Raw genomic sequence first — 13293 nt, forward strand, 5'->3', positions numbered from 1 at the left:
AGATAGAGGGAGAGAAAGAGAGAGAGAGAGCATGACGGTAAGATATTTTCTTCATGGCCAGAATCAAAGTGCAGGACTTTTGTCTTTTCTTTCTGCACAAGTTCGTCCCGATCATTGACTTGTGACACGGATCCATCCTCCTCCTCTGTTTGTGTTGCATTGCCCACAGCAGTGCAGCAGCTGCTACATTCATACGCGCTGTCAGATTTGTGTGTGTGTGTGTCTGTGTGTGTGTGTGTGTGTTCCCCCTCTCTCTCCTCTCCTCTCTCTCTCCCTCTCTCCCTCTCTACAAGATCACCACAGCTCTCAGAGCATCACTGAGAGTCCAAATATCCCGTCAGCCGTGCGCATCCTCCCTGACTTTTCTTTGGGACACCGTGGCACCGTCTAATTCAATTCCTTTTTCCACATTCACACAACTCGTGATCATTTAACTACAGGCTTATTTATTATTGTCACCTCAGTCGGGTCAATGTATATAGACGCGTTCAAACGGATCCTCTTTGAAAGGCTGAACTGCTTGAAGAGAATGTGTGTGTGTCAGCGACAAGGCAGGTCAGTATCCTCTCCAGATATGAGAAATTTGAGATTCTGTTTTGTGTAACCCAAGTATGTGTGTGTGTGCGTGTGTGTGTATGTGTGTGTTTGTGTGTAAGAGAGTGAGGGAGAGAGAGAGAGTGTGTGCATGTAAACCAGTCCCACAGTGTGTGAAGAATTTTGTGATGATGCTGGCAGATCTTGGGGATAAGTGTCATTATTAGTTTACCTTCTTCAACAGCAGGTGTGTATGTGTGTGTGTGTGTTTGTGGGTTCGGTGTGTGCTCGTGTGTGTGAAAAGTTTCCTCACACCCTTTAGTAAATCTGTGATTTTCTTTTTTCCGTCACTTTACCAATCTGCTGCTCTGTAAATTGCCTCGAGGAGTGTAATCTGCAAAGCGTGTTCGCTGCACCTGTGCCCATTTAGCCAGAAGAAACCCACTGACTTGCAGAATGTACTCTGTGCAGTTCACAGTCAGGTGTGTGTGTGCATGCACGTGTGCAGGGCCGTGCACGTGTGCCCCCGCGGCTCTGTGTGTGTGTGAGTGTGTGTGTTGTTGCTGTTTGTTTATGGGTGTGTCCCTGCTTGATACAGGCAGCTTGTTTGGAAGTGATGGATGTGCGACCCTGACACAACGCTGTGCGTGTCTTTGGGTTTGTGGTGCAGTCAAGGTTACGCTGTTATTATGGGTCGTTCATTCGCTGGACGAGAAGAAGAGACGTGTGGAGTTGGACTGTTCCAGTTCTCAGTCCAAGTTTGAACAGCCAGTAAGTGGAAATGCATGTCGAGGCAACTAACACGACTCGGCTGTCCCCGCTAACAAGACAGCAGGAGGAAGTGAGGTGCATTTCTCCTCTGTCGTAGTAACTCACGTCAGCCGGGAACTGCTGATTGTCTAATTATGTTCCTCCTGTGTCCTTCAGCATCATGCATATTCATGCTGCTGTGTTAAGGTGTGGTAAAAACCAAGTGTGCATGTGTGTGTGTGTGTGTGGGCCCTGTGATGTGTGTTTACCCTTGACAGGGCAGGGCTATGCAGGAACACTCTCCCATCTGTGCTCCGAACCTTTGCTCCAAGCTCCTGCATTTGGATTCTGCAGTTGTAGCCGGCTCTATTCTTAGTTCTCAACAGTTCACGTGGAGTCTGACATAAAATTTCAACATCAACAAACGCCATGTCATGCACCTGCCGGGACCCTCACGCCCCTGCCTAGTTTTTCTACTCTGAGATTTAATTTGGACGGGATAAGCCGCTGTTAAGTGGTTAGACTCGGGGCCTAGGTGGCAAATCAATAGCCAATCAATGACAGTGTGTGGAGAGATATAATTTACACAGTGCCATATTTGAAATGTCAAGAAGGCAATGAATCCATGTATCCTTGAGTCAGATCTGAGCGGGACAACCGGGATCGATATCAGGTGGTGAGACAGGCAGTAGGAGCAGCGGAGGGTCACCTTCACCCAGCCCTACTGAATCAGCAGTATCTCTCTCACACACACAGACACACAAACACACACACACACTCGCACACAGACTTGAAGGCCTGCTTAGGTTACTAAACGTTGACCTCACAAAAATGTTCATTATAGTGAATTGAACCTCCCCTCCCCTTTCTTATGAATAATTCATTTTGTTATTATGATTTCCACCGTTCTTTCATTAGGTTACTGCAGCCTCTTCTGTGCTGATTCCCACTTTTTTCCCCTCCCTCCAATTTCCTTCAAGTCTGGCACTGGCTCCACTTTCTGTCTCATCCACTTCTAATTTCCCTAATTTCTCCCCCTGCTTTTTCTCATTTCTCTGCCCTGTACCCGCCGCCATTGTTGAGGAGCTGATCTGCTCTGTTTAATTAAACTGCGCCCTCCTCCTGATGAGAGCTCCTCTCTGATCGCAGCGGGGGGGGGGGGGGGGGGGGGTGTAATGCATCGTGGCAGATTGAGTCAGAGGACCTGTTGTCACAGTGGCAGTACGCACAGGAGCTCAGTGTACACAACACAACACGCCCCCTGCCTTGACCTTTTGAGTGGGGGACGTCACTGAGCCTGTGTTATCCTCTCAGGTGTGTGTGGTTGTGTGTGTGTGTGTGTGTGTGTGTGTGTGTCACTCCAATGCCCAACACCGATGTAATCTTACATTAAGTCCGTCCGCGTGCAGTCACAACATGAGCCGCTTTTATAAAATCACACAATGGAATAGATTTTGGATTTACCGATGCCGTGCCGAGAATGCGAATGTTCTTTTCATTCCATATATATTCTTAGCAGCTTTTTCATGTATTGATTTTTTTGTTATTGAGTTTCTAAGGGAGGGAAATGTTCCCGTGCTTGTTTATGCTTCTTTTTTTTTTCAAAAATCACAAGCACTTAATCTTTCATTTTTTTTAAAAATCTGCCGCTGTTTGTTTTGTGATGATGACTCCCGTGCCCTAGATTTGAAAGTGAGTGAGCATCAGGAAGCTTTGCCCCCCCCCCCCCCCCCCCCCTGTCGCTGTCACGGTTTTGGTCCAAACTCCAACTCCACCCATGGGAAGATGCAGCGAGATTAGGAGCAAAGTGCTTCACTGCAGGTTCTAGTGAAGAGATGAGCTCAGTGTTGGAGGTGATGAGTTCAGCCTCAGGGTTTGTTGTCATCACCTTTTGTAACTAGAGGAGCAGCCAAGTCCAAGGTTCATTATGTAATTTTGGTGGGAATTTGTTTGTTCTTTTTCTTACATTCAATTTAACATATTAAGGCCTAATATATGTGCAGATGATTAATACAATGATCATATTCAGTGATAATGAAAATAATAATTTGTTTGTGTGATACTTTCCTATTAAATGATGTGTGTTTTTAAAAGTTTCAACAGTGATTATGAAATGATGAGTTTAAAATATTTTAATTAAAACAAAACCATTACAGAATGTCTTACTGTTTTTTATAAGCATTTAATAACCGTAGCATAGTAAAAGATAAAATAAAGTGAAACACAGCTCACGTTCTATGAGCTGACACATCTGGATCATCTGGCCACCACCTCCAGATATTTAATTGGGCACTGAAAGTTAGTTAATTAATCGATTAATCAATCAGCAGAAAAACAAGTCAGTCATTAGTGAAAAACAGCTGCAGACTCCAGGTTGTCACATGTGAAATGTGACAGTTAATTTCATATCTTATATTATTTTATATATTTTACAAATCGAACATTAATTGATAATCAGAAAATTATTCAGCTGATTAATTGACAATGATTATTAAATTATAATTCAGTTCACAGGATGTAAAGTGAGGGAGCACGTCCTCACATTTGAGGAGATGGAAGCAGAAAGTATTTGGAACAGTTTCAGCTCTTTAATTCAGCCACTGGTTATTGATGATGCTCCCTTGAAGTTGATCAAATGTGCTGCCTCTGTGCACCCAGCAGTATGATGTGCAGTAACTGAGCATGATGCATCAAAATACAGAATAAACTTTGCATAAATTCATCGAGCATTCTGGCTGAGCTTGAATGGACTAATTTCATTATTGTCGGGCCTCATTTAGAGCGGAAACAGATCCACAGAGCGAACGTGGCTCCGCCGATTCAAACCAACAGAAGCTTTTATAACACTGAACAACTCTGCTGCAGAGATGCTGCTCAGTGGCACGATCATTTACAAGCACACAATCAGAGCGGAGGGTATCACAGTTAGATTAGATCTCACGGCAAAAGCTGATTGTGTTAAAAGTTTCTGGTCTTTGCAGAAGTTCAACTAACTCCTGTGTAGTCAAAGCCGATTATGTCAGGGAGTGATCCTCTGACTGAGAGACGGCTTTGATGGGGATGAGGGCCGGCACCTCGATAGACATCAGGAACATGGGGAGAATCACGCAGGCTGACACCCACTGCTCTCCATCACGTTATTGATACGGGAGGACGAGGCGTTAAAAGCTGCCAACACCTTTACAGTCCCAGACCAACACTTGTTTTGTTTATGAAATTCTTATTAATTGTCAGTTTCGAGTGGAGATCTGGTCGCCGCGCTCTTCAGCCCGCTGCGTAAACCTGTCAAGTCAAGTTGTGCTTTTCTTTGCCTCTCCCGAGCCACTCTCCTCAGAGCAATTCAATTATTCACTCGTCCTAATTGATGTGTTTTGCTTACACCATTTTTTCCCTGAAGGTCTTTCAAGACGCTCTCCAGCCCAATGTCAAGTGCTATTCCCTCTCGTCCTTGATTCGTTGTTCCGAGTTGACTTTGAATTATTGAGCTTGATGGCAAAGCTCATCTGTGTAACTTTAATAAATTAGTGCCCTGGAGATCCAACCTGAAATAAGGGCTTAGCTAATTTGTCCGGTAATGAAGATATTTCGCTGACTGATGACTGTAAGCAGCCAGGAGTAAAATGGCCTCAGCCTTATTTTGACCAATCACTGTGAAGAATTTAATTGCACAGGACCTGACATTTTAGCTTTAGCACTTCTGCACCATAAGCTTTTATTACAGAGCAGAAATTGGATGTGAAGTTTGTTGAGATAAGGCTTAAATCTCAGTTCAATTCTCTGTAGTGGAAAAAAAAGGCATATTTACAACAGGAAACACATTGTGGCGCAGCTGTTCCTACTATAAACCGAGACATAATAGCCTTGAGCATATGCTTTATTATTTTTGATTAAACAGATGTAGTGTGCAAATGAATGAGTGACCTCTAAGAATAGCCTCCCAGTCGAGAGAGGATGTGTGTTTCACCAGTGACAGATTGCTGTGGTTTGAAATTACACTGGGGGACCAGGGTTGCAAGCCTTAAAGATCCCGAGCAGGTTGCTGGTGGAGAGGAAGTCAGTGAAACAGGATCTGTCTCCGTCAGCTCTTTCCTGACCCGAAGGTCAGAAATCTCAATAGAGCATTCTTTTTATAGGGTTAGATATCCTTGAATCAGTATATTGTGTCCTCCTCTCTGTGTGATACTGTCGTTCATCTGCAGTCGTATCTATTGTTTATCGTATTAGTGACAGTCCACAACTTTGCTCTGCGTGGAAATTGCTCAATAACTATCAGGTGGATGGTCAAGCTTCTCATTTTATTAATAATTAACAAATATTGGCACACGAACACTGAAGAAGGCCAAGGTTGATTGGCTTCACCATTTTGCATATTAAGAATCAGGTTAATATACCATGTGCACAGAAAGGTTCTGCAAAATATCCCTGATACAGTGGAAAGGAATATTGTTTAACTAATATTGTGAAACTATACATTTTGATTCAGAAATCAGAATCATTGTCAAGATCCACACCAAATCTCATGTGTCCATAGATATGACCACGCTAAACATGCCTGATTTCCTTCATAAACATCTCTGGATTATTTCTGGAGAAATTCCCCCAAATGTCAAACAACAACAAATATCTCACAAAGGGGGAAAATCCTGGTTCCAAAGCTAAATTTAATTTGTTCTTTCCTGACCCGAACCGCCTCCCTCCAAGTTCCCTGGTAATCCCTCCAGTAGTTTGAGTGTAATCTTGCTTGAAAACAAACAAACACAAAAACCAACAAATCCACGGAGCGGGGTGAAACACAACCTCCTTTACAGAGATGACTGTGGACATAAGAATTGAACCTGCTGTACATCTCCTGTGTATGTTAGCATTGTGAGCATGTTAGCATGCTGGTATTAAAAAGCAGCAAACATGGCTGTAGACTCTGTCCTGTTTACAACTGAAACATAGTGAGTTAGTGATAAAGGTCACCATTAAACCTTCTCATCAATTTACTGGCACATGTTGTCAGTGTGAAGTCAAGAACGGCAGAACGGCAGCTTAATTGGTCTCAAAGCAAATTTACCTTCTTTAAATGTCTTTTTTTTTTTGTCTAAATAGACTTGGTTGTCTCCTGTGACGAGATAAAGTCACACACCTTCCCCCCCCCAGCTGTAGTGGCAGCGCAGCGCTCTGTTTTTAATGGACACAGTAAGATGAGTGTGCCGGACCAGTTTGAAACATCAACACCAGCAGCAGAGCAGAGCAGCGTCAGGGAGAAGCATGTGTCCAGGCTCCAGTGGGCTTGACAGGCCGGGGCTCATTAAACCCCAGTCAGATGCACGAGGTCAAGACAACTGCAACACACTCCATGTGCATAATGTGTAAACACACCATCTTGACTGTGTGGGCCCAACGTGATAGGATAATACCCGCAGACATATATTGGTTGTTTTATTTTTAGCATTTTAATCAGTGCTGCTGAGAAATCTTAGATAAAGCAGGAAGAGACTAACAGCTTATAGAATTAAGATCTAGGATTGATGCGCATTGGGAATATGTTTTGAACGATTGGATGGAGAAAGTTTATGCTTTTGTTTTTTATTCCCGTCTCACGACACACTTAATGCACGTTGCATCACAGCGTGTTCTGTGTGGGTGGACAGACGGACGGCTGGCCGGCTTCGGGGAAGCAGGTCGAGGACGCGGCTGCAGAAGGTTTCACAGCGGGGGGGAGGGAGAGTGACTGGAGGCTCTGTTGGGTGAGGATGAAATGATAAGCATAATTTTGTGTTAAAAAACATTATCCTCAAATGCTCTGGAAACAGCAGTGACAGCTTTCTACCAAGCTGCGACACCGACTAAGGTGCAAGTTGTGTGTTTCTGGATTGTCAATGTTGTGGCAACCAACTCGACCATTTCCCAAGCTCTGACTCATGTCACCTGAGCTCGAGTCCTGTTCCTCTGCCAACCACAGGCTGTGTGATGGTATCTCTATCGGTGCACCCCCCCCCCCTTTTCTCTCCTCTCCATTTAATCTGAGCATTGCAGAAAAACACGCTCGATCTATCTGTCTGTCAGTAGTGTCACCATATTTCTCTTTTCATCTTTTAATCTGTCCACTCCTTGCTTTCCTCTTCCTCATTTGTCAATTTCTGCACAAAACCCCCCCTCCAGAGACCCCCTCTTTCAGTCGGGCATGTAGGAGAGAGGACAGAAGAGGAAGAGAATTGTCAGATCTGCCAGTCGGATGACCACTCAGTTGGAGAGGATTACTTCTATCCTGTCCTCCTCACACAGTCTTGTTAGGTCTGCCGGGCCCAAGGATCCAGGGCGTCCCTGCTCCGGCTGGACAGTGAAACCTCTCCCCTCCCTTCAGAGGGTTGACGCAGCCACGCTGTCACTTAAGAGGATTGAGACCTGCTGAAGTGATTTGTAATTGCTAATCTCCCGACTACAATGGAGTGTTTTCGTGCCAGAACATTGTTCTGACCAAGTTAGCATTGGGGTTCCAAAGTAGGTGAAGGTCAATGGTTTGACTTTTTGTGATATGTGATTCTTTCTTGTTGAAAGCTAATGAGAAGACTAAACCATTGTTATGTCTGCCCTCAAAAATGTAGCCATCTCATCTCAAGTGATTTAATTTTCAGCAAATGACGGAGCTCCTTTACTACTGTTTCATGTTTCAAAATAAGAGCCTTGTGCCTCCTATAGTGTGGACATATGAAAGTGGTATCTATTATGCTCCACAAGAAAACCAGTAATATCCCAAAAACCTTCTTAATTTATCAATCAATCAATCAAATTTTATTTGTATAGCCCATATTCACAAATTACAATTTGTCTCATAGGGTTTAACGAGGTGTGACATCCTCTGTTCTTAACCCTCAACAAACTACCAAAGAAACTCTATTAACAGCGGAAGTTTAGACTGAAAACAGGGTAAACTACTCGCCCCGGCCCATCTGCAGGTCCAGGCTAGCTATTCCCCCCCTTTTCAACTGTTTATGCTAAGCTAAGCTAATCATTTCCCTGAGAGCGGAGTCAATCTACTCGTCTTACGCTCCACAAGAAAAACAAACATGCTTGGTTTCCCCCAAAACCTGTAACAAGTTCTCCAGTAATGAGATTTCTCCATCATGTTGTTTGCTCTTTGTGTTTGTCAGCGTGATTCTGTTTGCTCCGTCCTCTGTGTCTCCGTGGTCCCGTGTGTGAAGGTGATAGCTCTGCTGTGATACTGTCACAGCAACATTGACCGCTCTCTCCAGACCTCACAGCTGTCACATCACGGACGTCTCAAGCGTGTCAGCCACATCCTCATCCCACACACACAGCTGCTCACCAGGAAGCACGCTGCAGTACACAACTTTATTTTCAGAACAGCTTTGCCTCAAGGCTTCTCACCTTTTTGTTTATAAAAAAAAATCCTACTGTGTCTCACAGACAATAGGGGAATCTGTCTGGAGGAGTACGATGTGCTGACAAACACGGCCATTACTCATTGTCTAGAACAATCTATGAAAATCTATATTCCTGTGAAAGCATCATGCATCTCTGTAGACACAGAAATGAGTCTGGTGTTCAACTGGAGCCACAGGTTCCAGGTTCGTTCGTCTGCCTGTCAAAATGTGTGTGACTTCATTGACCCGCACCGTTATCGAACGCAAACTAGATTTTCCCACGTGACCGAAGGTGTGGTGGCATGTGTACTATCTCCTCATTGTGTGTTTACATGTAAACATGACGTCGGCCTGCAGCAAGCGAAATGTGCATGAGGGGAATTCTCAGTCATGTTCTGTGCTGTAGTATGTTTGCATAAAACAAAGGCTCGGCGCCATGTTGAAGTATTCCTGACGCTCAAACGTCCGTGGTGTCAGAGAAAATGTCCCAACCTACGAAGCTGGAATTATTCATGACTTGTGTTCATTCTGGTGTGAAACCCTGCACCTCCCCAGACCTCAGACGTCGACAGCTGGCAAAGGTTAGATAACAAAAACGACCTTCTAGCTGAAGTCACAGGATCTTTCCCTAGCTGCCACTTTTTTTTGTATTTTACTTGCTCACCTTCTGCTCACCATCCCATCCTGTTCCTCTTTCCTCTGCAGCTCATTTGCCATGTCTAAGACAGCGGTGAAGAAGCTGCACTGGCGCTCCAGAGTGCAGGACAGCTTCGTCCCCTTGCTGGGCTCGTCGGGGGAGCTCGGGGTCGCCGTCGGCGGAGGAGCCGACTACGGAGAGTTTCCCTTTGTCACGGCAGCTCCGGGGGGCGGACTCACAGTTGGGGATATCATCCTAGAGATTTGGGGAACACCTGTGCTGGGGATGACGCTAGGAGATGTCCGTGGTGTTCTCAACTCCTGCCCCCATCCTATCCGCATCAAAACGGTGTCACCAGGTAGGACCCAGCACAACGACTCACCTCTCTATGAATCAGCAGCTCATTGTTTTGGTAGATGTGAAAACAATCATCACACAGATAAGACCCTGTCTTAAACGTATAGGCGTGCCTTTCTTATGCTAATGGCACTTATGAATAACGAATCATCCATGATAATGGGTCTAATCTGTCATTCCCTCCGTAGCCCTGCAGACAGTTTAACGTGTCCCTGTTTATGTTGCACACCGCTGCACTCGCTTCATCAGGCTACACCCAAACAATCTGTTACGCCGGCGCTCAAGCTGTCACCCATGGTAATCTAGCTCGGCAACCCTCCTCTGACTCTCACAAGCCAAATCTGCAGCCTGTAGCATTCCGATGCTGATTTGCAACCCGTCAATTAGTCCGAGTGTGTCAAAGCCATCGGTCAATAAGTGGGCGGGGGGGGGGGGGGGGGGGGTCAAAATAGCGGATGACACATGACAATGAGTATGGCGATGCAGTTGTCTGTCACCCGTAAGGGGCCTTGATGTTTAGAACAGGGGGCTGAGGAAACGGATGTCTTTGTTGGTTCTGAACGGAGCGATATGTCACCGGAGTGTCACCGGGCTGCGGCTCCCCGATGGCCTTGCCTGCCAGATTGATAGCTGATTTGGCCACAGGGGTGTAAATGGGGACCTTTGCTCCTGGTTCCTCTTCTGCTGGTAGATCCATTATCATTTCTGAAGTCCGCCTGGCCCTCCCTGTGCAGGTTGACCACGTACAGGGGAGACAGTGATGGATGAGGTGATCCGCAGAGCTGCTGTACCACACCTCCTCTTACATCCACTGATACCACACCTCACTGTGCTCCTGCACTCGAATACTGGACACTGGGCTGCAGGTTCCCCAGAGGCAGGACGCAGGTTAACGGGTTTAGCCCTAATACTGGTGCTCTGTGGACAAAACCAAAGAGTAGTGATACCCTATCTATCACACGCTCACACATTTGTATTTTCCCTTTAAGTGGTTTCTGACTGAATTCCACGAGTTCATCTTCTCCCTGTCGCTGTTAACCTTGACGCTGGGTGGAGCCTCGTAAGCGATACGTGTGCACAAGGTATCGTCCTGCTCATCCAGTTTCAGACAGCGGATGCTCAGGTCTTGAATTTTTCTCTTCAATAGACTGGAAAACAGCAGCTGTTTCATAACTAGATGAACAAAAGCCCATTACGTCTCCCAAATGGCAGCTGGCGAGATTCATTTCCCTTTACAAGCCAGCAGCCATATGTGGCCAGTCGGACGTAAGTCCAGTTGACTGCCCGCACTAATAAAGTTATGTCGCTGTGATGACACGGCACAGGTTCCTGTGGCCAGAACCACTGCAACAGACGGTGGGGGTAGGGGGGGGTGCAGACTCCAGGGCGGTAGCCTGCGGGGGGAGGTGGGGGGGGGGGGGAGTACCGGCAGAGTGGTCGTCTGTCAGACTGACAAGCTGGAGATGCATCTAGCCCATCCATTACAGCAAGTGGCCTGTCATCGGAGGCCGTAAAGCACTTGAAATGATATTAAGAGATCAGAGAGAGGAAGCGGAGCCGCGGTGATCAGCTCTGCCCCCCCCCCCCCCCCCGGTGACCGCCTCCCACCTGTTTTTTTTTGTCTGGGGCAATCAACCTCGGCAGGTCGTTATATATGCATGAGATGGCAGCGTAAACACATTTAAATCCTGGATCTACAGTGCGTTAGGTGGTATGGAGAGAAGATCAGAAGATGTGGATGTGAAAAGTCTAAGGTTGTAAAGCGACAGCGTTAAATGGAGCTTGGCGGGAGCTTTCTTTATTACTTTGAATAAATTCCAGTCCCTGTTTGAGAGTGAACATCATCATCAGACTGTTTGTGCGTCCAGAGCTGATGGCTTTATGTGTGTGTGTTTGTGTGTGTGTCTGCCTCCTCCTCTCCATGCCATACCTGTTTCTTTGCCCTTCCCTCAGGCTCCACACTGTGCAAGGATCTCAGGTTGTATCTGAGTAAGTGCTTCACACCCGGATCAGTGGACAGCCAGCTTCAGCAGGTCATCCGAGAGAACCTCTACCTCCGCGCCGTACCTTGTGAGTCCTCTTCTTTAATTCGTGCTTCCCCTCTTGCCTTTTAGTTTCACTGTATTTGACCTTGACTTTGTGTATCTTGTTTGATCTTCTCCTGGTTCACAATCTTCCAGTCTCCTGTACAGAACTCCTGTGCATGTTACTGACCTCATTAATTCTATGATAACACATTGCACAGTTGCTGCCATGTGAATACCTGGGTGTTAATTGGACTTTAAGCGTGCAGAACGGGTTTCCACACGTTCTTGTATCAATGTATGCAAGCAGCTCCAGGCTATTACTTTGTTTGCGTGGTGGTGAGACAGCAGAACATCTGAGAGTTGCTCCTGTTGACAGGTTCTTTTTTATCATGTTTTTGTATGACCCCCTGAGACAGAGGCCTGAAGTCAATGCAGGCATTGATGTGCTTGTATAAACGCAGGCACGATGGCAGCCAAAGGCAGCTAGTTGTAGTGCATCTGTTGCTCTCTTAATCCTCTATGATATGACGTCAGTGCAAACGGGTGGAGGATATGGAGAGTAGGGCGTTCTGAGTAGGACGACTGTGTCTCCAGCGATGTAACGTCCATATCTGCTCTGTGTCTGTGGGGTTTTCTTGGTATTCAGGTGGTTACACGGAGGAGACAGACCCCCTAGTGTGTCTGCAGTCTTAACCTTGCTGTGACTGTGTGGAGTTTGTTGCTAATCTCTCTTTGAGTCCAGGAAGTAGGTCATGTGGGACAGCCTGCCACCACCACGCCACGCAGCGCACACTCGCTGACAGAACACGGCACAGGTCGAACCTCACGGGACGGCCAGAGGAAGATAAAACTGTCTGCATCCATATTCACATTACAGCCCGGTGTAATTGCACGTACTCGCACTAAGCTTTCTCATTACTTAGCCATGCATGCGCGCGCATCCTGTTACATGTCCGAGCAGCTGCTCACAGAGTGAATTGCCCAAATAAACTGTGCTTTTAGCCGTTGTCTAATCAGAGGAGGGTGGATGAGATCATAGAGAAGCTCCGATGAACCAGCTCTTTGAGGTTAGGTCAGAGAAGAGGTTGTTTTAAAGACACAGCATGCACGTTATATCTATTAACAAAACATTGTATTAGAAAATTAAGTCCAGCCTTCCCGTGAGGTCGCTGTTTAACTTTGGCCGACTTCCCATCTCCGACTGCTCCTTGTAGTAAGAGTGACAACAAGACAGGCTCAGCCCCCCCCGTGTGTAATCCCTCTGATCTGCAGGAGATCCCACAGTAAGGTGCCGTTGTTCTCGTGCTGACAGCAGCACACGCATGCTGCCCTGATCCGGACACGGCTCGGAAACCATCTCATCTAATATCAGAAGCACTTGCAGATATTAAAGATGCCGAAATTTCGTCCTTTTGTTGTTTTCCCAGCGCGGAGGCAGGAACTTAAACTGAGGTGTTCCTCATGAGTGGCTCATCGTGGCCCCCTTCAGGACCATGGATGATCCTCCTGGTTCAGGAGACTCTTTCTCGTATGTTTGTTTGTTTGTTCAAATTAAAAACTTGAATAATTACATAATGTAGATTTATTAGCCCCAGATTCCCATGAAGCGTTTAGC

The 13293-nt window shown here is 46.1% G+C and overlaps 1 protein-coding gene across 1 annotated transcript in view; it reads left to right on the plus strand.

The window, feature by feature from the left end:
* Positions 1-324: 324 nt before the first annotated feature.
* Positions 325-13293, plus strand: part of LOC128441881 (membrane-associated guanylate kinase, WW and PDZ domain-containing protein 1) — a 46375-nt gene continuing 33406 nt past the window's right edge. Inside the window, 3 exon segments of the mRNA XM_053423999.1 lie at positions 325-555; positions 9363-9652; positions 11605-11721. Coding sequence (XP_053279974.1) covers positions 473-555; positions 9363-9652; positions 11605-11721 — 490 coding nt within the window. The 5' untranslated portion in view covers positions 325-472.

Source organism: Pleuronectes platessa, chromosome 6 (genome assembly GCF_947347685.1).
Source record: "Pleuronectes platessa chromosome 6, fPlePla1.1, whole genome shotgun sequence".
In the NCBI taxonomy this organism is placed as follows: Eukaryota; Metazoa; Chordata; class Actinopteri; order Pleuronectiformes; family Pleuronectidae; genus Pleuronectes; species Pleuronectes platessa.